A 25,082-nucleotide genomic window follows, 5' to 3' on the forward strand; every position below is an offset into this window, starting at 1 on the left:
CTCATATTTCTTTTTCATTATTTAAGTAGGCCTAGGGTAAAAAGCAGGAATTTGGTCTATCTATAATGTTGTAATAAGGGAATAAATGGGGGGAAAGCAAAACAAACAAACAAACAAACAAAAATGGAAATACAGAAAGAAATGACCCAAGATAATGGGGATACTTTCATAAAACTGTCCTTGTTCTGTAATACATTTCTTTCTGATAGAGAAATTGTTAGAATCAATATTCAAAGAGGAAGGAGAGAGAGATAGTACGGTTTCACACGCTGAATAACACAAGGCTAATTTTCCACACTGACAGATGGGCAGACTATCGTCTAACATTGTCCAGGCAGAATGTTAACTGATATGTGGGATAGACACCAGGACAGATGAACCCTCTGTCCGTTTTTTCATCTCCCACTATCTTTCCATGCAAAATGCTGAGTCTGTGACAGAAGTATGAGACCTTTGAAAGCAATGCATAGTCCAGCAGCTGTTGAGCTAATAGTGCATTGTTGAGCCACAGAAGAGGTGCCGTTATCAGGCTTCTTACAATGTTACAAAACCATTATTGACAAGACTTGTTATCCATCTCACTGTTGTAAAAGAAAACCAAATCCAAACACCTGTAGCCTAAATGGTATGTGATTGCAGAATATAACACACCCCATTCCAAGCCCTTTTCTTCAACCTTGTATCATGCATTAAAATGTCAATGCCTTGAATAAAAGATGTTACCTGGCTGTGGTGGAGAGCTTGTTAACTGTAGGGTTTATAATGCAAAAGACTAGTCTGCATCCCTTAACAATATTGCATGAATGAAACCTTTGAGTGTGACGTAGGACCAGGGAGGAAGCATCACTGCTATGGTGTAATGGGCCTATGACTTGTCATAGCTTGTATTTCAAATGAATCCTGATAAACAGTTGACATCTTAAAATAAGGTAGAATTAATGTTTACTCCGTTACTGAGGCTTGCCAGCTGTTGTGGCCAGGTTGTGGTAAAGGTCTCTAATATAATTAGGCTAGCCTGGAAGAAAATACTTTATTTTTAGCTAAAATATTATGTATATGGCACCGACAGCCTATTTATTTGGTTAGTATTGGAAAAGAAAAATGTTTGATGTTGATGTCACAAATCAGTGCCAATGCCTTGGATTTAAGTGTTTCAACCTAGCTGTCAGTGTGGTTACTATCTTGGTACTTGAAGTTTTCCATTAGACCACTTATATATTCCTAAAGGAAAAATATGGGAAATAAAAAATACAACTCCCAGTTCCAGAACCTCACCCCTCCCACTCTCCTCCTCTTGATACCTCCTCCCACTTTTAGTTAGTCCGCGAGGAAGTCGCAAGATGGCCGACGTCGCTTGAAAGTATGTTCCTCTCCTCAACATGAAGTCGTGAGTGAGAAAGAGAGCGAGGGAGACAAAGTTGGGGTTTTATTTTTATTTTATTTTAGTTATTTTACTTTATTTTTTCTTAATCACCCATCTCATTCCGCATCGCGTCTGCCCCCAATTTGTCTTTGCTAGCGAGCTAGTTGACGCGTCAATCACGCCGGGACCTTAGCTAGCTAACCAGCTAAGTTAGCTAGCTAGTTTGTTACTAGCTGAAGGCATTTACCTAACGTTAGCTAGTCAGCCTTCAACATCATCGTTGTCGATACACAAATGGTTAAATAGTTTTCTTTAATATCAAGATTATCGTACTATTGTAAACGACTCAGCTATGTTTGGGAACAAATGCGTATAAATTGCTTTTCAAATGTGTGACCAGTTTGCTAGCAAGTGGGATTATATTTGTGGTGTTTGAGACATTGTCGAAACTAGCTAGCTTGCGCGCCGTTACTAGTTATTGTAACACTGTTGTGCAAGTTTGTATTTGTTCGGCTAGCAACACTGTAATTGATCGAACAAGTTTAATCTGGTAGTTGTGCTATAGTCGTTCTGGCAGCCCACCAAAATATATCGAAAGGAATGGACACACCATTGCACTCTTACGACCAAATTTGAAAAATTGCTACAGTTATTCAGCTGTAGTTGGCAAGGTACTGGTCAACGTGTAACTGGCTGTCAAGTTTTGTGACATAGTTTGCAAATCGTCGTAAAGGTATTCTTTGAAGAAGACAAGCATTACTACGTCGGTTACTGCATCTCCCACTTCACTTTGCACGACCGCACATTTGATCGCTTGCACAGAATTTAAGTAAACATTGCAATGGGAATTCAAGGTTTCCAGGAGTATCTGGAGAAGCGTTGCCCAGGCGCTGCTGTTCCCGTAGACCTCCTTAAACTCGCCCGAACAGCAGCCCGGCAACCCCCTCACCACCACCATCACCACCACCATCCCCATCACCCAAGCTCTCTGCCTCCGCCACCCCCGCCAGCTCGGATTCTGGTGGATGCCGACTCTGGCCTGCAACGTCTGTACGGCGGTTATCAGACAGATTGGGTATGTGGAGGCGAGTGGAACGCGATGCTCGGTTATCTGGCGGCTCTCTCGCAGGCCTGCTTGTATCAGGGAGGCCTGGAGCTGGTAGTGATTTTCAACGGCACACTTGGAAAAGATCGCTGGCCGGAGTGGGCGCGGCGGTCGCAGGGGCAGCGGCAGACTGCGCAGCTCATTGTCAACCACGTCGGCAGCAAGGCCACGCCGCCTCCGCGGGCCTGGTTCCTGCCCCCGGCCTGCCTTAGCCACTGTGTCCGCCTCGCCATGTTCCGCTTCCGTGTGCGGGTAAGTCCAATATGGCCATCATGCCTCACGATAGTTTACCCAGACTCATGTGTGAACACGAATACAAGTGCATACCCTATGAGCTGAATACTTTACCCATTTTTGGTGTGGGCTGTGTCCATGCAACTGAGGCCTGTATCATAAACACATGCATGTATTTCTATTGCTGATTTTTACCGTAACCAGTTGCATGTGTAATATAAATAATCAAAGTGCATTTACTTAGTCGTTTCACCGTATGGTTCAGTATATTAGGACGGTGTGATGTTTCAGAAGTGTTAAATCAATAATCTCTGCTCAGGTCGTTATTTTTTTCACCTGAATTAGCAAATGCAGCAGTGCGTTTATGTGTGTTTAATATTTTCGTCAGATTTAGCTGCTGCTGGATTATTTGCAATCTGTGTTCTTTGAATCCCAGCCCTCCCGCATAGGCCATTAATAATCACACTTGCCTATGTTGCAATCTAAACTGATGCATTAAAGTATTTGTAGACTAATTGGTCTGCTTTATTACAATCATTTGCAGATGTTCTGTCCATTTTGGGTACAGAAGGTAGAACTAGTGTCTGTTTATTTGTTTTGATTCAGTAACTGACTCCCACCTAATCTGATCTTTTTTTCTTCATGTTCATCTCTCTCTCTCTCTTCTCCAGGTGGTTCAGACTTTGGAGGACCACCATCAGGAGGTGCTGTCTCTGTACAGGGATTACGGTTTCCACGGCCTGATCGCACAGGACTCTGAGTTTGCTCTATGCAACATCCCAGCCTACTTCAGCTCACACGCCCTCAAGCTGTCCTGGAACGGCAAGAACCTGACCACTCACCAGTACCTGCTGTCAGAGGCTGCCAGGCAGCTCGGCCTCAAGACCCAGCATCTGCCAATGTTTGCTGCTTTGCTCGGTAGGCATTGTTATGTGCAGTTAGTCACATCAGGGGCGACAGTGGTACAGGAGGTAGATAAGTCGTTTAGTAATCAGAAGGTTGCTAGTTCGATTCCCTTGAGCAAGATAGGATTGTTATGTGCAGTTAGTCATTTGGCCCAAACTAGCTGACTAGCGCTTAACTTGCACTTCAGCAGTTACATTCCTGCACTTCTTTTTCCTTTCTAGGTCGTTTTTCTAATTCTTATGTAAAGTAGTATTTATTGTTACACCATGTTCTTTATTGCTTTTAGCTTGATTGTTCTCTCCATTGTACGTCGCTTTGGACAAAAGCGTCTGCTAAATGACTAAATGTAAAGACACTCACAAGTGAAATACAATGCATGTAAAGCAGATTGCCATGAGAAAGGCATAGGTTTAATGCAACGGTGTATTTGATTGGTTGTTGTTAGTTTTGCAGGTTGCTGATTGCTTCAGTTAATGTTGTTTTGTTTTGTTTTGTTTCAGGTAACCACATTTTGCCAGATGAGGACTTAGCTGCCTTTCATTGGAGTCTGCTGGGCCCAGAACACCCTCTTGCCTCTCTCAAGGTGCGATTCTGTACACCCTCACAGGCAGTTATTCTGTCAAGCTCACATTTGGGGAGGCCATTTTTTTTGCTAGGCATCCTACATATTGTTGGTCCAGATGCCGATTGGTGTTTTTATTAATCTTGTTGACTTTCTCATGCTTTTGAACTCCCTCTAATGCCATGTTTAGGGGGTTATAGGGCAAAAAACAGTGCATGATTTTGTATTTATTTCTTTGCCTGTCTTTGTTGTATTCTCAGGCTCACTTTAACCTTGAGTGTCTCTCTCTCTCCCTCTCCGTACTTCCTCAGGTGAGGGCTCACCAGTTGGTTCTCCCGCCTTGTGAAGTTGTGATCAAGGCTGTGTCAGAGTATGTAGCTTCCATCAAAGACCTAGGGAATCTGGATGCTGTGGCTAGGGATGTGTTCAAGCAGTCCCAGGTACACCCCCCCCCCCTCGCCTCTCCACCAAGCCTCCCAAACACTCAGTTCTCATTACACTATAATGACAAATTATGACTCGCAGAAAACGACACACATAATTGACAGTCCAACAATAATCACACTGCTGAATCAGAATCAGAATCAGGTTTATTGCTAAGTCTGTGCCCCCATGTGGATGCACAACTGGGGACCATACGAAGACAGTTTACCACATAAGAGGCATATAAATATACACTTTGAAAATCGGAACACAAATTTACACAGAATACATAAAAATGCGGGCAGTCACTGACGGCAGTATTCCCCTTTCTTTCTTTCTCTCTAGTCCCGAACTGAGGATAAGATCGAGCGCTTTAAGAAGGCAGTGGAGTACTTCTCAATGGCCAGTAAACCCAGACCTCCTTCAATGGGACCATGTCCTTACCCCTGTGAGTATTTTGTACTGTAGTGTCTGAAAGAGGATTGATTGATTGATTGATGAGGAGAGATATATATATATATTATTTTTAATCATTTCAGTTAGTTTCTACTCGTTGACTGTATTTGCCCTCAGAGTAAAGGCATGTACCTCTCTAGCCTGCGCACCGCATTGCCCTTAGGTCATGTGACTCCCTTTCTTATCTGTCATTGGTGCTGCTTCTGTCCAGGAATGATGTGATTGGTTCTTGATTATGAAACCTTTGTAGAGGAGTTTGCATGTTCTCTTACTGATGGTCAGGGCCTCGGTTCTCTCTCCCTCTCCCTCTCCCTCTCCCTCTCCCTCTCTCTCTTCTCTCTCTCTCTCTCTCTCTCCCCCTCCCCCTCTCTCTCTCTCTCTCTCTCTCTCTCTCCCCCTCCCTCTCTCTCTCTCTCTCTCTCTCTCCCTAACCCACCTGTCCCCGGCTGACTGCTCATCCTCGCTCTCCGTGTGACGGGTTCAGTCCCAGGCTTCGGACCTGGTCAGTTTGGTGGGCCTCCTGGCCACATGGGGGGCATGCCGCCTGGAAAACCCCCGGTGAGTCTCGCCTCTCCTCGCCTCTCCGCTCCTTACACAGCCTCATTACATTATAGGGGTTGTTCTTGGTATTTTTATTTATTTTTATTTTTACGTGTCACCCTGATTGGTTGGGTCATTGTCTTATTTAAATGAATGGATGTAACTTGTTTTTTTACCTGATGTATTTCTGTGTTTGAGCTAAATTTAGAAGTTTGTTTTTAGTCATTCCTGTTACTATATGTTGAATACATTTACCTAGTCTGTATTCAATACTCTTACGTAATGTAATAACTGTATATGTTCTGAACTGGTTTATCGGCTGTCCTAGTTTGGCCCGCCTCCGATGCCGGGTGTCAAGATGCCTTATCCCGGGGCGCCCTACGGACCTGGTTCTGGACCCGCCCTGCTATTCCAGAACCCGCCTCCCCCTCTACAAGACTGTAACGATTCGCTAGTTGGGAAAATGGGCTTTTCTGATTGGTCAGCTCCTTATGATTCCACTCAAGGTGGCAGCAGACTGCCGAATCACCACACAGCTGCTCCCTCGGGCACCTCCCCCTCTCCGTCGTCCTCCTCGGACGGGGAGGAGCCAAACGACACCAGCACAAAGTGAGTTTGCCAGGACTGTCAGCAGCACCTTGAGAGTTTGACACTGCGGTGATGGATGATCTATCACTACAGTGGTTCTCAATCCTAGCCAATCCAATCTTTGACCAGGTTCATTTCTGAATTCCTACCAACCGTTTCTCTCTCTCACTTGTTTTCTGTGTCGTCTCCACTGTCCTCTCTATATAAAGGCATGACAAAACAGGCAGGAAAACACTCCAAACCTTAAACCTCTTAAACAGGTGTGCTTGCAGCAGGGGTGAATGTAAGACATGACCCTTAGAGGGTGAGGGATGAGGGATGATGTAGAACTTGACGAAGCAACAGTAGCTGTTCTTTGGACAGGACATTAATGTAATAATGTAATAATGTAATAATGTAATGTTTTACATTGCAGCTAGGCTGGTCACTTCCTTAACCTGTATTTACAAGCGAGTCTCTCTTGTCCCGCCCCCCCCCCCCCCCCACCAGTCATTTAGCGGACAAAGGCTCCAGGTGGGAGGAATCCTCTGGACGTGGGGGCGGGGCTTCAGGTGACGGTCCCCACGGCAACGGGAGCGGGCCTTCTATTCCCTCGCTGCTCTCCATGGCGACACGCAGTCACATGGACATCACCACGCCCCCCCTGCCGCAGGTCAGTGCGGAGGTGCTGAGGGTGGCGGAACACAGGCACCGGAGGGGACTCATGTACCCCCAGATCTACCACATCCTCACCAAGGTAACCACCACCGCCACACCACCACCACCACCACACCACCACCACACCACCACCACACCTCACCACCACACCACACCACCGCCACACCGCCTCACCACCACACCACCACCACACCACACCACCACACCACCACCACACCACACCACCACCACACCACCACACCACACCGCCACCACCACCACCACACCACCACACCACACCACACCACACTACACCACCGCCACACCACCACACCACCACACCACACCACCACCACACCACCACCACCACCACACCACACCACCACCACCACACCACACCACCACCACCACCCCACACCACCACCACACCACCACACCACCACACCACACCACCACCACACCACCACCACCACACCACACCACCACACCACCACCACACCACCACACCACACCACCACACACACCACCACACCACCACCACCACACCACCACACCACCACCACACCACCACACCACACCACCACACCACACCACCTCACCACCACACCACCACACACCACACCACCTCACCACCACACCACACCACACCACACCACACCACCACACCACCACCACACCACACCACCACACCACACCACACCACACCACCACACCACCACCACCACACCACCACCACCACCACCACACCACACCACCACCACACCACCACCACCACCACATGCCATTTATTTATGATGATGAAGGTTGGTGAGCCCTTCGCCCATTGACAGTGTTAGGTGGAGGGATACTGTGTGTGGCTGCCAGTGACAGTGTTAGGTGGAGGGATACTGTGTGTGGCTGCCAGTGACAGTGTTAGGTGGAGGGATACTGTGTGTGGTTGCCACGGACAGTGTTAGGTGGAGGGATACTGTGTGTGGTTGCCACGGACAGTGTTAGGTGGAGGGAGACTGTGTGTGGCTGCCAGTGACAGTTGTTAGGTGGAGGGAGACTGTGTGTGGCTGCCAATGACACTTGTTAAGTGGGTGGAGTTGGGCACGACAGTGGTAGAGAAGTCGTTTAGTAATCAGAAGGTTGCTAGTTCGATTCCCTGTCGAAGCGTCCTTGAGCAAGACACTGAACCCCTAATTGCTCCTGATGTGCAGTGTGCCATCAGTGTAAATGTAAAATGTGTATACATCCTTGTAAGTCGCACATGTGTAAGTCGCTGTGGATAAAAGCGTCTGCTAAATGACTAAATGTAAATGTAACGAAAGAAAGAGTTGTGCTTGACGTGGTTGGTAAAGAACACAAGGCGGCAGCAGTTACCAATGGGAGCGAGGATGGTGAGGGAGGACGTGTTGTACCCCAGGAGTCCTGCCTGCCTACTTTGATTTATAGCGTTACCAGGGAAACCAGCACAAACTCCAGCCAGAGACGCCTACTATAGACCGTCAGACGGTGATTTAATATCTCCCCTGTGCACATACAGAGTGCTGGAGGCTGGGAGTGTCTGCTGCATGGGGATGTGACCCAGGGTCACAGCAAGACATTTGAAGGCCTACTTGTTGGCTAGCGCTGGGAAATTCTTAGCCTTTATTAAGCAGTTTGGCAGTGGCTCTTCAAACCTTGGCATTGTAGAGCATTCCAATGGCTTACTTCAGCCTTTCATGTCCCCGCAATATGCAGAATTGTATTGATCATTTTATTGATAAAGCATTTTGACCAACAGTCAGAGTCTGTACTGTAACCCTGGCCTTGAATATACAGTGAAAATGAGTAGAACTGTTCTCCATCTTACCTTTTTTTTCTCTCTCCGTTCTCTTTTTTTTTTTATTGCTTGATGCATTTGTTTCTTATTTCATTTCTTCATTACATTTGCCATCTCAACCCTTTTCAATCTGCTTTGGTCTGTGTCTCCTCCTGTTCCTCCCTCTCTCTCTCTCTCCCTCTCTCTCTCTCTCTCCCTCTCTCCCTCTCCCTTCCTCTCTCTATCCCTCTCAGGGGGAGATGAAGATGCCGGTGTGTATCGAGGACGAGTGCAACCCCGACCTGCCTCCTGCCTCGCTGCTGTTCCGCTCGGCCCGGCAGTATGCCTACGGTGTGCTCTTCAGCCTGGCCGAGACCCAGCGGCGGGCCGAGAGGCTGGCCATGCGCAAACGCGCCCCAGTGGAAGGTGAGGGGGGGAGGGGCGCACAGTGCCAGGGGAGAGTGAAAGGAATTATTTCTATATCCCAAATGTATCGGAGACTCAGTCAGATTGTGATGAAAAACCAAGTCCAGGTTTATTCTTTCAATGGTGCGCACCAGAGGAGGAAGAGAGAACCAGATTTCACTGAGTGTGTTCACCTAAATCTCCTTCACTGACTGTCTCTTGCAAATCACAGTCTTTTAAACTCTGGGAAAGCAAAGGATGGGTGGATACCTAAATGCTAATTAGTATCTGTTTTCTAAGTCAGGGGGGCGGGGGAAGCTGTGAAGGCTTTCTCACACCTCATGTTAGGCCGGGAACAGAATACACATGAGAAACTTTAGAATAATAAATACTAAAATGACCAGTAGGGTCAGATTATATTGAATTATTTGCCTATGGGATCATCATCTATTAAACTTGATTATTCAAAATGTCGGTCCCTTCAAGAGAATGTGGTGTGATAGATGAATGATCAACTGATTGATTGATTGATTGATTGATTGATTGATTGATAGTTGATTGATTTCTGTATTCATTATTGATTCAGTTGTTGATAATAGATGAGAGTAGAGGTGAACTGAACTTTAGGCAGTAATAGTGTTTGATAATAGATGAGAGTAGAGGTGAACTGAACTTTAGGCAGTAATAGTGTGTGTGTGTGTGTGTGTGTGTGTGTGTGTGTGTGTGTGTGTTTGTGGCTGAGCAGGAGATGGTAGAAAGGCCTCCATGAGCCAACGTGCCCCAGTGGAGTGTGGGGTCAGGTGGAGGTCATATGGAGGTCATATGTTATGGGTCAGGTGGAGGTCATATGTTATGTTATGTTATGTTATGGGTCAGGTGGAGGTCATATGTTATGTTATGGGTCAGGTGGAGGTCATATGTTATGTTATGGGTCAGGTGGAGGTCATATGTTATGTTATGTTATGGGTCAGCTGGAGGTCATATGTTATGTTATGGGTCAGCTGGAGGTCATATGTTATGTTATGTTATGTTATGATTCTGTTATGTTAGGTTGTTGTGCGGCGTCTTGGCACAAGCATTTCAGTGCCCAGTCTGACTCTGTTGTTGTTCTGTGCATCTGACAACAAAACACTGGAACTTGAAGGACACTAGATCTCAACACTGGGGTGTGTAGGGGAGGTTATAGAAATGTGACATCGGACACTAGATCTCAACACTGGGGTGTGTAGGGGAGGTCACAGAAATGTGACATCGGACACTAGATCTCAACACTGGGGTGTGTAGGGGAGGTTATAGAAATGTGACATCGGACACTAGATCTCAACACTGGGGTGTGTAGGGGAGGTTACAGAAATGTGACATCGGACACTAGATCTCAACACTGGGGTGTGTAGGGGAGGTCACAGAAATGTGACATCGGACACTAGATCTCAACACTGGGGTGTGTAGGGGAGGTTATAGAAATGTGACATCGGACACTAGATCTCAACACTGGGGTGTGTAGGGGAGGTTATAGAAATGTGACATCGGACACTAGATCTCAACACTGGGGTGTGTAAGGGAGGTTATAGAAATGTGACTTATCGCAGGTGAGAACAGGTGGAGGACAGTAGAATAGAGGTAATAGTGACATCGGTCAAGTTATTTATTTATTTATTGATTGATTTATCTTTATTATCTTGCAGTAAAGATTTGGGGCCAAGAGGTTGAATGTTGAAAGTTTCTTTTTAAAGTTCCGTGCTTCTCTCCCTTCTCCTCCTCGGCTCCACAGTGCCCCCGGTGATCGTGAAGGAGTGGTGCGCCAGCAAAGCCAAGTCAGCCTTGACCCCGGAGCTGGTCCCGGCGCTGTGCTTCCGCGAGTGGACCTGCCCCAACCTGCGGCGCCTGTGGCTGGGCCGGGCCTCGGAGGACCGGAGCCGCCGCACGCGTGCCTTCCTGGCCTGCATGCGCTCCGACTGCCCCGCCCTGCTCAGCCCCGCCCTCGTGCCCTCTCACCTGCTGCTCATGTGCTGCGTGCTCAGGTGACCCCCCACCACCACCCGCTCTCGTTCTCGCTCTTGTCAAACACAGAGTCTGATGCTTGTTTCACAGACGTATTGCGTTGTCTACCCCTGCTGTGAGGATGACCCTGGTCAGAATACACAGGCCCCAAATTTCATAGGTTGCTGGAATTTTTCTAGGGCTTTTAGACAAAAAATGTTTAAACCACAGATGGTCCACAGATGCAGAACTCTGGGGTTATAAAACCTCATTCTGAGATTCTTTTGAATGAAGGGTGCATTACAAATAAAATAAATTATTATTATTATTATTCATTCCCTGACACTATAAGACACTAGAACTCTGGAGTTATAAAACCTCATTCTCTGACACTATAAGACACTCTAGCAACAGGTGGTGAAACCCAACGCTGCAGGTTTGAGTGCAGTGTGGGACTGTGCACAAGGCAAGATTCAAAAAGAACCTAGGCTACTAGTCACCTAGGCTACTTATTTCTTCCAACACATAATTCACGTTAATCCTCTAGGTAAGGAGAATATAGCCTACAATAATATAGAATCGCATTGCGAAAAGAGATTAAACATCAAACATCAAGTCCTGCGGAGACTCTGATTTCACAATGGTAGCCACAGAAATCGTTCAGCCCTAGCAATAAAATAAAAGAACTGCCAGAGCAAGTGTTCAACAACCTTGGCTGTACCTAGCTTGCTATGCAAACGTAGGACCAGGGGCCAACCAATCACAGCAAAGGTTGTACATCAGGTTGTGTCTATTTGTCCAGGTCCAGGTTTCTGTGTTATATTTTGGGTGCGTTCAGATACCCTTTTGATTCTATAGAGTCTGATTAAGGGCACTGATATACACAGGAACAGTTTTTTCCCCCTTGCTGTCACTCTTATGAACAGTTGACAAATGATTATATTTTATTATTATATATTATATTTATTTATTTTATCCTAAACTGTTGCATGCATATTTTTCAGTTTAAGTACATTGAGAGCAATTAAACCCAGAAAAAATTCCTTGTATGTGGAAATGTACTTGGCCAATAAAGATGATTCTGATTCTGATATGTTTGGCCTTTTGTGCTGATGGCTTTGTTCTTGCTGTGCTGCAGGTACATGATGCAGTGGCCAGGGGGAAGGATCCTGCAGAGACACGAGCTGGACGCCTTTCTGTCCCAGGCTGTCTCCAACCAGCTTTACGAACCAGATCAGCTCCAGGAACTCAAGGTAGGACCCGCAGCACAGCTCCGTAGTTCATGTCGTTAGCCATTAAAGGTACAGTCCACGAGGAGCAATTCGTTTGAATTTGATCAAAAGTATGTTTTGGATTAGAACCGCGTACCGCTAGCCTGGATGCCAGACGAACTTAGCCACGCCCACACATTTTTTGGTCGGGAAGTTCGGTCTGGTGTCGCTCCGTTGGGGAGAAATTATCTCCTCACAAAAATCTGTGAGGAGATAGATAGACCAATCAAATTGTCAGGGCGGGCTTTATACGATGATGGACAGATGATCAACCCTAACGTAATCAACCACGTCACCAAATAGCTTTTGGGGTGAATTCGTTTTCAACAAACATGGCTGCCGTTGGAGAGCTGAAATGTGGAAATTCGAGTCTGTTTTAGAAGACATTGACAGCACATTCATTTTGAAAGAGGAACAGAGAAACGCGATCAAGGCATTTGTCGATCGAAAAGATGTTTTTGCCGTCCTTCCTACGGGATCCGGTAAAAGTTTAATGTATCAGCTGGCCCCATGGTCTACATTATGGTCATACTACGTTGCTCTGATTGGTTCTAGATATATCCAATTGAGCGAAGAGGCATTTTTTTTCCTGGTTCGGTATCAGACTCATATTCTGACTAAAATTATGAGTATGACATCGTCAGGCTAGCGTACCGCACCTTCACACCTTTTCTTGATCAGGGATGTTTTCCATCGTGAAAGCAAAAGTTGACATTTTTGTAGATGTCTTTGGTTTTGTTTACAAGTTGAAAAGACGATCTGCTAGATGTCCTTTAGATTGTCTGTGACTATTGTCCAATACTGTACACACTACACAACTCTACTAGGAGTGCGCTAAGATTCTCCCAACTGGATTCAACCAGTACTTTACCAATAGTCCAGGCAAAATAGCGTTTTACGACAGACTAATTGTAAAATAATTTTTTTCAGCATAGATCATTTCTAGTATGTTGTTCTGGACACCTCATAGAAATGATCTATGCTGAAAAAAATAATTTTACAATTAATTCTATTTTTGGCTCCAAAATGGGTTAATTTGCCTGGCCTACAACAGACACGTTGTGTACATTGTGTAATCGTCTGAAACAGGCCTTTATGGATTCAGATGTATATAGCAGCACCTCAGTTCAAGTCGGGCATTAAATTGTTCGCATCCCAGGGGTATCATAAAATCAGACGGTGACCTTTTTGTAAATGTCAGTACTCTCTTCATACAGGTGGGGTCTAAGACTGACGACAGTAGAAGGTCAGGTGCAGGAAGAATGAATCTAGTTTTTTGTTGTGATTTCCCAATGTGCTTGGGGGGGGGGGGGGGGGTTCTTGATCTTTTACCAAGGAAAATAGTCCAGTCTGATTCTGGATAATGAAGTCTAAATCATGACTTGGCATTTATTTTTCTACGCGAGTGAGGCCATTGATAGCTGTACTCATGGCTGACTTATAGATTTGGACTCCCCCACTCCCTCCTTTGGTCTGTCGTCTGCAAGGGAGAGAAGGTGGAAACTAAAAGGAATTGCCTGCTATTCAAACCTCAACTCTCGCTGTTGTAAAAGCAGAATGCCCTTAAAGAGTTCCACGGTTCATTCCGTTAATCATACCTCAACTCTCGCTGTTGTAAAAGCAGAATGCCCTTAAAGAGTTCCACGGTTCATTCCGTTAATCATACCTCAACTCTCGCAGTTGTAACGGCAGAATGCCCTTAAATAGTTTCACGTTTATTCCGTTAATCATAAATCAACTCTCGCAGTTGTAACGGCAGAATGCCCTTAAATAGTTTCACGGTTCATTTCGCTCGCCAGAATGGCAGTGATGCAGACGTTTTAACGTGGATTTCTCTGTACTCACGTATTGTCCTTCGGTCCTGTGCTGATTCCATCTGTGTGTGTTTGTGTGTCTCAGGTGGAGAAGGTGGACAACCGCGGAGTGCAGCTGGCCTCGCTGTTCATGAGTGGCGTGGACACGGCCCTGTTCGTCAACGACGTGTGCGGGCAGCCGTTGCCATGGGAGCACTGCTGCCCCTGGGGCTTCTTCGACGGGAAGCTGTTCCAGAGCAAACTAGCGCGCGCCACGCGGGACAGAGCCGCCCTGCTGGACATGTGCGAGGGTCAGGTAGGTGCATCACCACACGGGAGAGGAGGTCAGGGCGTACTCCCAACAGTGGGAGGTGTTGAGATGCTTGTCTAGGCGTGTATAACAGCACAAAGCCCCCACAGTTTCCTTCTGTTACTGTGCCTGTAGAATGATCATGTTTTTTTGTTACTTACTTTGATTGCAACTCTGCTGTCTGACATGATCAGTAGTGACTGTGTAGTTCTGAGTCTCAGCTGGAAGAGTTTGTGACTACCAGCGCCAAGAGCAAATTAGTTAATTATTGACAAACCCTTTTTGTGTCTGTGATTCTACTCGTATGGAAGTTTTTAAGTTAACAACAGGTGGATGCACTCTTTGGTTACTTACTCTCTTCTCAAACGCAATGTTTTCTCCATTTTCTCTGTCTCCACCTACCCCACCCCACCCCACCCCACTCCACTCTCTCTAACTCCACCCCCACCCCGCCTCTCTCTTCCTCTCTCTGTCTCCACCCACCCCACCCCACCCCACCCCACTCCGTTCCACTCTCTCCAACTCCACCCCCACCCCGCCTCTCTCTTCCTCTCTCTGTCTCCACCCACCCCACCCCACCCCACCCCACTCCGTTCCACTCTCTCCAACTCCACCCCCACCCCGCCTCTCTCTTCCTCTCTGCAGGAGGAGTTGGTTTCACGGGTGGAGAAGATGCGTCAGGCCATCTTGGAGGGCATCAACCTGTCCCGGCCCCCTCCCCCTCCCCCGCCTATGCCCCCTCCCGCCTTCCTGCCCCCCACCATGGTGCCCCCTTTCTACCCCATGCACCACCACATGTACCCCCCTCGCCCCCTGGGTGCCATGCCCCCTCCACACCACCCTCACCATCCACACCAGCACAGGCCTCGCGCTTTCCCAGGTCAGCAACCTCTTCTCTTCTCTTCATCTTCTCAGTCTCAAGTCTCAAGGGTCCTCTGTGCAACTTTGATGGAAATAAACAATGCGTTGCTTACATTTACCGGCTACCAGCTACATTTACATTTACATTTAGTCATTTAGCAGACGCTTTTATCCAAAGCGACTTACATATGTGCGACTTACAATGTATACAAATTTTACACTTTAGCTAAAACTAGCTAAAACTATATATGTCTGTGACAGCCACTGAATATGTCGACATCCTTCCCTACCTGATAAGATGTTTGCCAAGTCATTTTTCTTTTTTTACAATGATTTGAAAGCCACGTCGTTTGTATCCAATAGCAAGAGAACAGGAAGTCTTTCAGCAACTCCTGTTCCATAATTTATAGACAGGTGATCTGGTAGCTGGTGAGCTAGTTGTTACCTACACCTACCCCCACCCTCTCTCTCTCTCTCTCTCTCTCTCTCTCTCTCTCTCTCTCTCTCTCTCTCTCTTTCTGACTCTCTCTCTCTCTCTCTCTCTCTCTCTCTCTCTCTCTCTCTTTCTTTCTCTCTCGCTCTCTCTCTCTCTCTCTCACACCCATAAAACCCACATTTCTATTATCTCCCACTTTTCTATTATCTCCATAAGCACACTAAACCTGGCTGCCCTACACTCTGTCTGTTCCCAATAGGTATCCAGTCCATACCCCCCCAGGGGGGCAAGTTGGAGATAGCGGGCATGGTTGTGGGTCAGTGGGCTGGGAACAAACCAGTGCGTGGAAGAGGGGGGTTCAACATGCAGGTGGTGTCGGTTGGAGGAGGAGGAAAAGGGTATGTTGACTCTGAACGGATTAACGTCTGCGTTTGCATTACATATTCCTCGTTCCTAATTTGTATTTTGTTTCTTCTTCTTCTCGCTCCAAATTGAGTTCGTTTGGAAGTGAAAATGATTGTCTTGTCGTTGCGGTGTCCTGCCCTGCCCTGCCCTTATTTTGTGTCCTTGTGTCCCATTATTCAGGAGGGGTAAAGAGATCACGCCAAAAGGAAGGGGGGGGAAGAAGCCACCCACCACCAGCAGAACACAGGTATGCATGGATCACACACACACACACACACACACACACTCACACCCACACACACCCACACACCCACACTCACACTCACACTCACACTCACACCAAACCCACCAGCAGAACACAGGTATGCATGCATGACACACACTCACACACCCACACACACACTCACACACCCACACACTCACTCACACTCACACACACACACACTCACACACACACACCCACTCACACACACACACACACACACACACCAAACCCACCAGCAGAACACAGGTATGCATGCATGACATACACCCACGCACACACACACACTCTCTCACACACACTCTCTCTCACACACACACACACACACACACACACACACACACACACACACACACACACACTCACACCAAACCCACCAGCAGAACACAGGTATGCATGCATGCATCCCCGACCGCTTGCCATGTTATCTACACACAATAGCTTGTTTTTCCCATCCGTTTCAATCGGATGAACATAAAGAATTGTGCTTAACCAAGGTATATATATATATGTGAAGTGGCCACTGATTTATAACCATGTCAGAAGAGGTTGGAATGGACTGTATAATAATAATAATAATAATTCATTTAATTTGTAATGCACTCTTCATTCAGAAGAATCTCAGAGTGCCAACATATTAGAAACTAACTATAATAATACAATAAAATAAAAATGAGTTAACATAGGCATAATTGAAATTTGTATGTATGTATGTTTTGGACTGGTTATGGGTGTGAAATTAGTGAGTGAAATACAGTACACAATGGCATGCTCATCCCTTCTTGGCAGCATCTAAACACCAATGCAAGTAATAGAAGAATCACCCTCTCTACTCAACATCTATACACCAATGCAGGTCAAAAAAGATGCACGTTGTCACATCACCCTCTGTTTCTCAACATTTGGAAAAGGAAGTACTGGAATTTGTACAATTGCAGTAATTGGAAAAGGTCACTCGTAGGGATTTCATACTTGATGAAAGACTATTTGTGTTTGTATAGTATCGTGATTTGGATCGATCATGCAGTGATATGAGTGCCTGTTGGTCCGGTAACATGAATGCTGATTTGTTGTGTCTTCCCAGACCCTGTCATCATCATCGCCACCCCCCGGTAGTCCCCCGAAGCTGACGGAGGAGGAGGACGACGACAAGGAGGAGGAGCCATTATTGCCCCCCGGCGGACCTGCGGACGATGCAGAGGGGGGGGCACCCCAGCAGCTGAATGGCAGCTCCCCAGGAACCACCGTTGGAACCCAGCCCCTGGACCGGCCACCTCTGGCCCAGCCAATCCAGTGTGCCTTAGCCAGTAGAGACAACAACCAATCAGGAGATGGGGTTGAGGTAGAGGCCCCTTGTTGCCTTGACGACTGCCCGTCTGAGGGTGCACTACAGAAAGAGGAGTAAACAAAAAGAAAAAAAAAGAAAAGATAACGTAACGAAAGCGAGCGACAGCCAAGGAGAGAGTGATGCGTGTTAGACTGCCTTTCCTTGCAAAAATCCTAAAATCCGAGGGGCCGCAGTAGTCACTTTTAATTTCCCTTTTTTTTTCGGTTTTATTTATGATGCTACGTTCGCTGGAGTCCACCACACATTGGGGTTTTGAAGGAACGAGGAGTGGGCCACCTGCCACCTGTTTATCCAGCGATTTGGTTTCCTTGCTAAGCAGTGCTGTCCCCCCACAAGACCTTCACACGCATTGTGCTCTGAATTGTACAGCCTTGGGAGACGTCCTCTGCAACACCCCCCCCCCCCCACACACACACACACACACACACACACACCCCACACCCCCTGCCACCGCATCAGTGTGCTCGCATTGTGACCAGCTCGCAATTTATTACTTTTTTTTGTAATGCTTGTTAAGTTCCCTTAACATTGTAGACAAGTCACTGTCAAGTTTCAAGCGTACCGTTGCCTGAAAAGGCTACAGTTGCCCCCTTTTTACCCAAAGCATTGTGTGTGTTTTTTTTTTTTTTTTTTAATTGTGGGTGTCTTTCTAAAAAGAAAAAAAAGAAAAACTCACCCACTAAGGAAATTGCCACGTGAAGTCTAAAGTGCATTGTTAAAACGTTCTTGCTTAGAGCGGTACAGGACTTGCAATTTATATCGATTTATATCCGCTTTTGTGCTGCACGAGCAAGAATCGCTCCCAGTTGGTCGCCTCCTCTCTGTCTCAGCCTGCACTGTGGACTAGTGTAAGTGACCCTCTGCTGGCTGCTCTGAGTTGGTCAAGCATAGTGTGTCATTCCTCCGTCACCCTGTGTGTGTTCGTGTGTGTGCTGCTGTACATTCCAACTCAGAGGCCAGTCCCGTTCGTAGGGTATCTGATGTGCTATTGATCACGGAGGTCATCTTTGACAGAGAGACTAGATTAGGGATCGGGTTTGGGGTGGGAAAAGCACTACAAGCCCCGTCCTTTTATATCCCCTCTGAGCAGCCGCCCTGGGGACAATCCTCCTCTCTGTGTTGTTGTTTTTGTTTTTTATTTGATTTGATTTTGTTGTTTTCTTCTTCCCTTTGCCTAGCGTTGCACTGCCACAGCCCTGGAGCACTTTGGCTGGTACCAACTCTGTGCGCTGCTCTTAATGGAGAAACAACAGAATCCAAAAGAAACAGAGAAAGCACCTTATGGCACCCCCCAAAAAATATATATATATATATGAATTATGCAAGCCCCCGGCCCCCCGAAATCCAATATTATTTCAAATTGCTGTTCCCCAAAAGAAAAGATTGAATGATTGTATGTTAACATATAATGGCACTTATTATTTATTTATTGTGTGAATTAGGACTGTACAGATGCTTTAAAATTCTTTAAAAGAGCCCCCCAGCCATTTGCTAGTGAGTGTCGTTTGACAGGCCGACGGCCCCCCCCCCCCCCCGCCCCCCTCAAGGTTTTTTGACAGTCAGACTGTCCAGAAACGAATCCCCTTCCGCCCCCCCAACCCACTCCGTCGTGTCTGCATGACGTGTGCATGTAGTCTGACCCATTTGAATGTGAGAACAGAGCGTAAGCCAAGAAGCCTAGCTTTGTTTTAAAACCCGTCAACAACTCCTCCCTCCTGTGTAATTCTCCGATCTGGCTTAACCAACAAAACAAACAACAAACAAACAAACAAACAAACAAACAAACATTTGGAGGCGTCTATGAGTTAGAGGAGAACCACAGTGGAGACGGAAATTTAAATTAAAAAAAAAATTATATCCATTCGATGTCATTGTAGTTATGTAAGTGTATAGAATACATAGATTTATATATATATGTACACCCAGTGTGTGAGGCATGGCAGTGCTCTCATATGATGTAGTGGAGTCATTTTTATCAATGGTTGGGAATACAAAGTGCCCCTCTTGATCCGTTTAGAGGCCCCATCCGGAGAATCACTTGTGTTTTGCCAATGACACACCATCTGCAATCCGTTGACTCTCTTTCTTTTGCCCGTCAGTCAGCGCTTGATTTAAAAAAACAAAACGAAAAAAAAAAAAAAAAAATATTACAAAATTAAGATGAAAGTACTCAAAGTGACGTTTGTGATATTTTTATTTTCATCGCCGTTGAAACGACTTCCCCTGTGCTTGTGCCTCTCCATACTCTCGTGACCATGCGCTGTAGCTCAAAAACAAGTCCGAAAACAAAGCACTTAAACTAAAGCTAAACATTAAAACCCTAGACACTTTTAGTCCTTTTTGGGGATGTGCCCTCCTTGGCAGAAAAGAAACGTTTTTACTTAATTAACATCCCTTGGTTTAATGGATTTTTTGATGTTCTTTTTGTTTATTGTTGAGTGTAGAAACAAAAGGAGCAGACCTACATTATGATTTGGAAAGTCACTTTAAGCGGACATATATCAGTGGATTTTAGAAAGGTATCTATCAAGTATGCAGCATGTAGTATAATCCCCCGGTGAATTAAACATAAAATAAACAAATTCGCAGAAAGGCAAGTCACTGACAAGCACCTTATCTTGTTACAATATTAAATAATCTATCTTGTGCCACAAAAATATATATGAAAAGCTATATAAAGCAAGGTGTGACAGAAACCCTTAATATTTAAGTGTTGATGTATATTGTTAATGCTCTCTCCCCCGTTGGATGTGACCCTTCCCCATGTCACGTGTTGCTACACTGATACACTTTAAAAAGCCCCTTTCAGTGTATTCAATTGATGAGGCAAGAGTTTAAATAAGGGTTTGCAATTGCTAGGTTTTTATAATAGGATTTAAAGATTAGAAATAGTACAAAAGTCTATGATGTTTCTTAGAGAAGGAGCTTGTATATGACAGTACTGGACAAACGTCACAGGTCTGTAGTAAAGGAGCCAGACTAAACCCTAGACAATAGCTTGATGGACTGTATATTAAGACTAGTGTTGTACGGTATACACACAAACCTAACTGCGATGAACTTGGATCTTAGGACAGGATCTTTATTGCATTTCATTGTGAAATGGTGTACAGCAGTGCTTGAGTGTGCAAATGGATGTTTTCATTGTTCTTCAAGCACATGCGGAGACCACACAGACACACACATAATGAAACACACACACACACACGTGCGCACACACACAAAGTTCAGTTCAGTTCCACTCATCATGTTATTCTCTCGATTTTGTGACAAAAGGTGATGGTGCGTTTTCAGTGAGTTCTCTGAATGCAGGTGATTATTGGTGAACATTGGACACATATACTGACTAATTTAATCTGGAAGTAGAAAGATGTAACATGCTCCTTCAGTTTGGGAGCACAGACACACGTACACCTATACAGACATGTACACATTTGGTGTTTTGCGCATAGAGACACTAGCTAGCATAATTTTAAGAAATCACATTCACTTACACAGGTGGTGTATTGTCCAGAATGTTGTCATTTTTTGTTTTAGTTGATTATTTCAATGTTTAATTAGTGATTATTGTTATTATGTTTTTGGATTTCAATTTATCCTTTCCCAAAACTTCACTTCTTTCTTTTCTTCATTTCCTAACATTTTCTCCCCATTTAAGAATTTGTTTCTAACCTGCTCACTCTTGAGTTGAATGGGAAAAAAAAAGAAATTGCTTTCATTTACATGCTAAAAATTGGCATAATAATAGTAGAATTATAGTAATATGGTGTTAGTTATTGCGTTCTAATCATTTTAACTAGCTTTGATGTGTCATAAACAGTTACCCCCATATCCATATACCACCCCATGATTTATTGAGTATAAGCATTTGTAGCCGAACATCACACTACCACCCCTAGCATTTGGACAGTGCACACCAGTGCTTGGTGATTGGATCATGGCCGTAATCCTGAACGACTCGAGTCCACTTGTCCTCACTCACACAACATCCTTCCACTATAGCACGGTCTGTCACTTAAGCCAGTTTGAAATAGTGATAGTTCTATCTTTCTGTCAGACCCCACGTCACCCTACTTGTGATGCCGTCTATCTATTTACTCTTATCTTTTCTCTGTTTCCATTGGTATATCCAGGCCTGTCTTTCCTTGACTCAGTACTATATCCTTAACCCACTATACTAACAGTAAGAGTAATATTAACATTGATAACCAGTCTGTATGTAACCGTAGCCAGAACATGGGAAAAAAAAATGTATTTTCAGCAGAACAAAAATAACATCCCTCTTTTGGTTTTTCGTTCAGTTGTGCAAAATGCTTTTTGTTACTATTTTGTAAAGTTATTTACAAATTGCTACTGTTCCTACAGTTAGTAACCAGATACGCTTAGCAGATAGATATTTTCAAAACTGTAATGATTGCAATTTTTCCTTATTTGTATTTTGTATGGTATTGTTTCTGACCACTTCACCACAATGATGTAATTATCGCCCGGCTAAATTGAGATTCCCATTTGTTTTGTTTCTTTAGACCATTTGCGAACATCTTTTTTTTTTTTTTCAGCCTTGAATATACTAAAAACTATATTCAAGCTGAACATTGCACCCTTGCACAAAGCAGACTCTCTACAACTGAACCAAAGTGCATACTTTTCTTATCCATTGATGTCGGCCCAAAATTAGATACGTTTCTTTATTTCGAAATATATATATATACACACATATATTTACATTTATATAGAGATGTTAAAGACACATTATGGGTCCATGACAAGAAACCGAATGAAGGAAACTTGTGATGTTTGCATCTTTTTGGTGAGAAGTGGCCAAGTCTTGTATCGTCCAATTTCATTGCTAAGAATAAGATGTTTTTATTTTATTTTTTTTGTCATTATCCACTTGTGTGAGTGGACACAGGTCTCGATACAGACAAGTCCCAACATTTGCCTCTCACTTGCTTATCAAACAATGCCCTCCGCTCTAAAAGCACACCTACATTAATGTCACACACACATATTCAGTGCCGTAAAACATGCCCTAAAGTTGTGCTTAGACACACACACATACACACTCAGTGAGTTGAGCAATGCCCGTTCTTTTCTGTAGTTGTGTGTCTGGAGATGTTTTTGGTGTAGCCTCACCCTAAACACCCCCCCCACCCCCAATCCTGACTGGGTCCTAACACTGCAGGAGCAGCTTTCTGCTCTGTACCTGCCTTTTCAGATTGTAAGCCTAAGATGAAGTGTTGTGTTGTACAATGACTCACCCACCCACCTTCCAGATGTTCATGTGGTCTTTGCCTCATCACAGCACCCTCCTCCCCCTCCCATGTTTATTTTTGTTGTTGTCGTTGTTATTATCATCATTATTTGGGCGGATAAATTAGCATATGACCCATTTGTAGGCAACACATTAAGTCGTCTGTAATTTGGAAGACTGATTCGTTCATCTGAACTGGTGTTCTGATGTAAGTATCAAACTCTACCAACAAGCTTGTGTAGTGAGGAGTAATCTCATTGTCATCATTATAATTATTGCTGTTATGATTCAGATTGATATTAACAAGTCTCATTCTTAGTGTAAAGAAAGCACCAGATGGCTTTGGAAAGAAACTTTTTTTTTTTATTATTATTATTTGTCTTGCTGTTGTGGTCTGATTTCACAGTGGATGGGGAGGAAAGCCAGTAGGTTATGAGGGAAAGAGAAAGAGAGAGTCAAAGTTGGCGGTCTTGTTTGTACGGTTGGGAAATGACTTACAGTGCTGAAATAAATTTTATTCTTTTAGTAAAATGTGTGTGTTCATTTTGACTCTTAGTTAGTCGTTTGTGTGCGTGTGGAAACGTATTCTCGTTATAGTGTATTGTTTCGTTACATATTTTTGTAGAGAATGGTATCATATTAGCAACATGTCTTCTGTTTAACACTTAATATACACTTATCTAATGATTACCAATCGGCAAATTCATTTCTGATCGTTATGTTTTTGAGTATAGTAATATACAGTTAAGAGAAACGTACTCCACTGTCACTTTTAAGAAATCGCACTCCCCTGTTTAATCTCGCGACAATTCACGATCTGCGGGTGGGTGGAAGATGGCGGAAACAGATTTTACGTTAGCAGATGCGAAGACTAGTCGAGAGACTGCGTTAGAGTGGCATCTGGAAAGATGCTTGTAATGATTCAGCGTCTGACTTGATGTTCTGGTTGAGTAGTATTGGGTGGTAATATTACGTTGGCTTTCGTCGCCCCAGATTCACTAACGAATTGTTTTTTTTTTCCATATTGACGGCACAGTAGACCGCCATTTTTAATTTCTCGTCTTTCTGTAAACTGAGCTAGCCAGTGATAGTTAGCATGGTGAGCCAACGTGCCAGCTTCCAAATGTACAGTAAGTGAAATGCCTTGCCTTGACGCTTGAAAGATATATCCATGTCGCGTCCGTTATTTGTGCGTGGAAATACTGATGCCAAGTTAATTGTTGTCTCGCATAACTGCATAATCGAACCGTGTCTGATTAGCGGTCCGGCTAGCAGTAGCAGGTCATTTCTAGCCAGGTAAGTTAGCCAACAGCCAACCGCAAGTTTGATGAGTTGGCAATAAGAAGCAGGGGCTTGTGAGTTGTGCAGTCTCAAATAAAAGCTCGCGGTAAGGTCTGTATTTGTTTCTTTGATATAGAGGAAAATAGGAAAATGTTCAGTTAGCACAGCGTTAGAAGTTGCAACAAGCAATACCGACATCGTTGGCTGTCCATGATTTTGAATGGTTATGTATGGTCAATAGCTAGCTACGCTGGCTAGTCATGACCTGCAAGTTAACATTAGACTTCTAAGCAAAAAGTAGAAGACTGTCTTATTTGGGTAAAGTCACTTGGCATTAGTAAGTCCGTTGATTTTAGTTTTTACCGGAAATATTATGTCGCTCTATTATTCGCTTACCCTAATTATGGCTATGTTTCGGATGCCCTGCGTCATGTGAGTTCCTGAGGTGACAGCGACTGGTGCTAGACAAGGTTGAGATAGACTTAAAACTCACACAGTCTGATTTTGTCTGTTTGGCGTTGAATTGCATCCTCATTAATCATGATTCTCAGGTTGTTTATATGAGATGTTAGGTTAATGGGGCCTTTCCATGAGGTTATTAGCAAGTTGAAACAAACCTATTCTATATCTTTGAGCTGTGGTTTTGTGTCGCGTTCTTGTGTCCTATTGCTTATTTATTGTGACAACAGGAGCCATATGTTCCTGGGTCTGGTTTCACTCCTGCGTTCAATCAACCTTCCATACTGCAACAGTTTCATAGAAGGGGCTTGATTGCTTTTGGTGTCCACCGAAAGCGAGAAGAAAGGGTGCAGTCATTAATTGAAACATGAAGGGACATAATTGTAACGCTTTTAAGACAATTAACTGTCGCTTACTG

General features: G+C 44.7%; 1 protein-coding gene and 1 long non-coding RNA gene across 2 annotated transcripts; both read left to right on the forward strand.

Annotated features, from left to right (window-relative positions):
* The first annotated feature begins 1,287 nt into the window (after window positions 1-1,287).
* On the forward strand, window positions 1,288-23,455 carry fam120c (family with sequence similarity 120C). The gene is made up of 16 exons (XM_031565644.2): window positions 1,288-2,720; window positions 3,374-3,620; window positions 4,109-4,191; window positions 4,482-4,610; window positions 4,939-5,041; window positions 5,534-5,607; window positions 5,918-6,198; window positions 6,667-6,913; window positions 8,854-9,025; window positions 10,776-11,025; window positions 12,123-12,237; window positions 14,155-14,364; window positions 15,004-15,238; window positions 15,915-16,053; window positions 16,241-16,307; window positions 17,407-23,455. Exons 1-16 carry the CDS (start codon window positions 2,205-2,207, stop codon window positions 17,725-17,727), a joined length of 3,189 nt encoding a protein of 1,062 aa, XP_031421504.1. The 5' UTR covers window positions 1,288-2,204; the 3' UTR covers window positions 17,728-23,455.
* On the forward strand, window positions 10,060-10,748 carry LOC116220265. The gene is made up of 3 exons (XR_004163522.2): window positions 10,060-10,183; window positions 10,239-10,513; window positions 10,569-10,748. It is a non-coding gene; the product is annotated as an uncharacterized LOC116220265 (long non-coding RNA).
* Window positions 23,456-25,082: the final 1,627 nt, after the last annotated feature.

This window comes from Clupea harengus, chromosome 4, assembly GCF_900700415.2.
Source record: "Clupea harengus chromosome 4, Ch_v2.0.2, whole genome shotgun sequence".
NCBI classification, from domain to species: domain Eukaryota; kingdom Metazoa; phylum Chordata; class Actinopteri; order Clupeiformes; family Clupeidae; genus Clupea; species Clupea harengus.

Excerpts from the sequence above, each read along its gene's own strand:
- fam120c (XM_031565644.2), top strand. The coding sequence starts at position 2,205 with ATGGGAATTCAAGGTTTCCAGGAGTATCTGGAGAAGCGTTGCCCAGGC. Across the intron at positions 2,721-3,373 it reads TGTTCCGCTTCCGTGTGCGG|GTGGTTCAGACTTTGGAGGA; the intron begins GTAAGTCCAATA and ends TCTCTTCTCCAG. Across the intron at positions 14,365-15,003 it reads TGGACATGTGCGAGGGTCAG|GAGGAGTTGGTTTCACGGGT; the intron begins GTAGGTGCATCA and ends TCCTCTCTGCAG.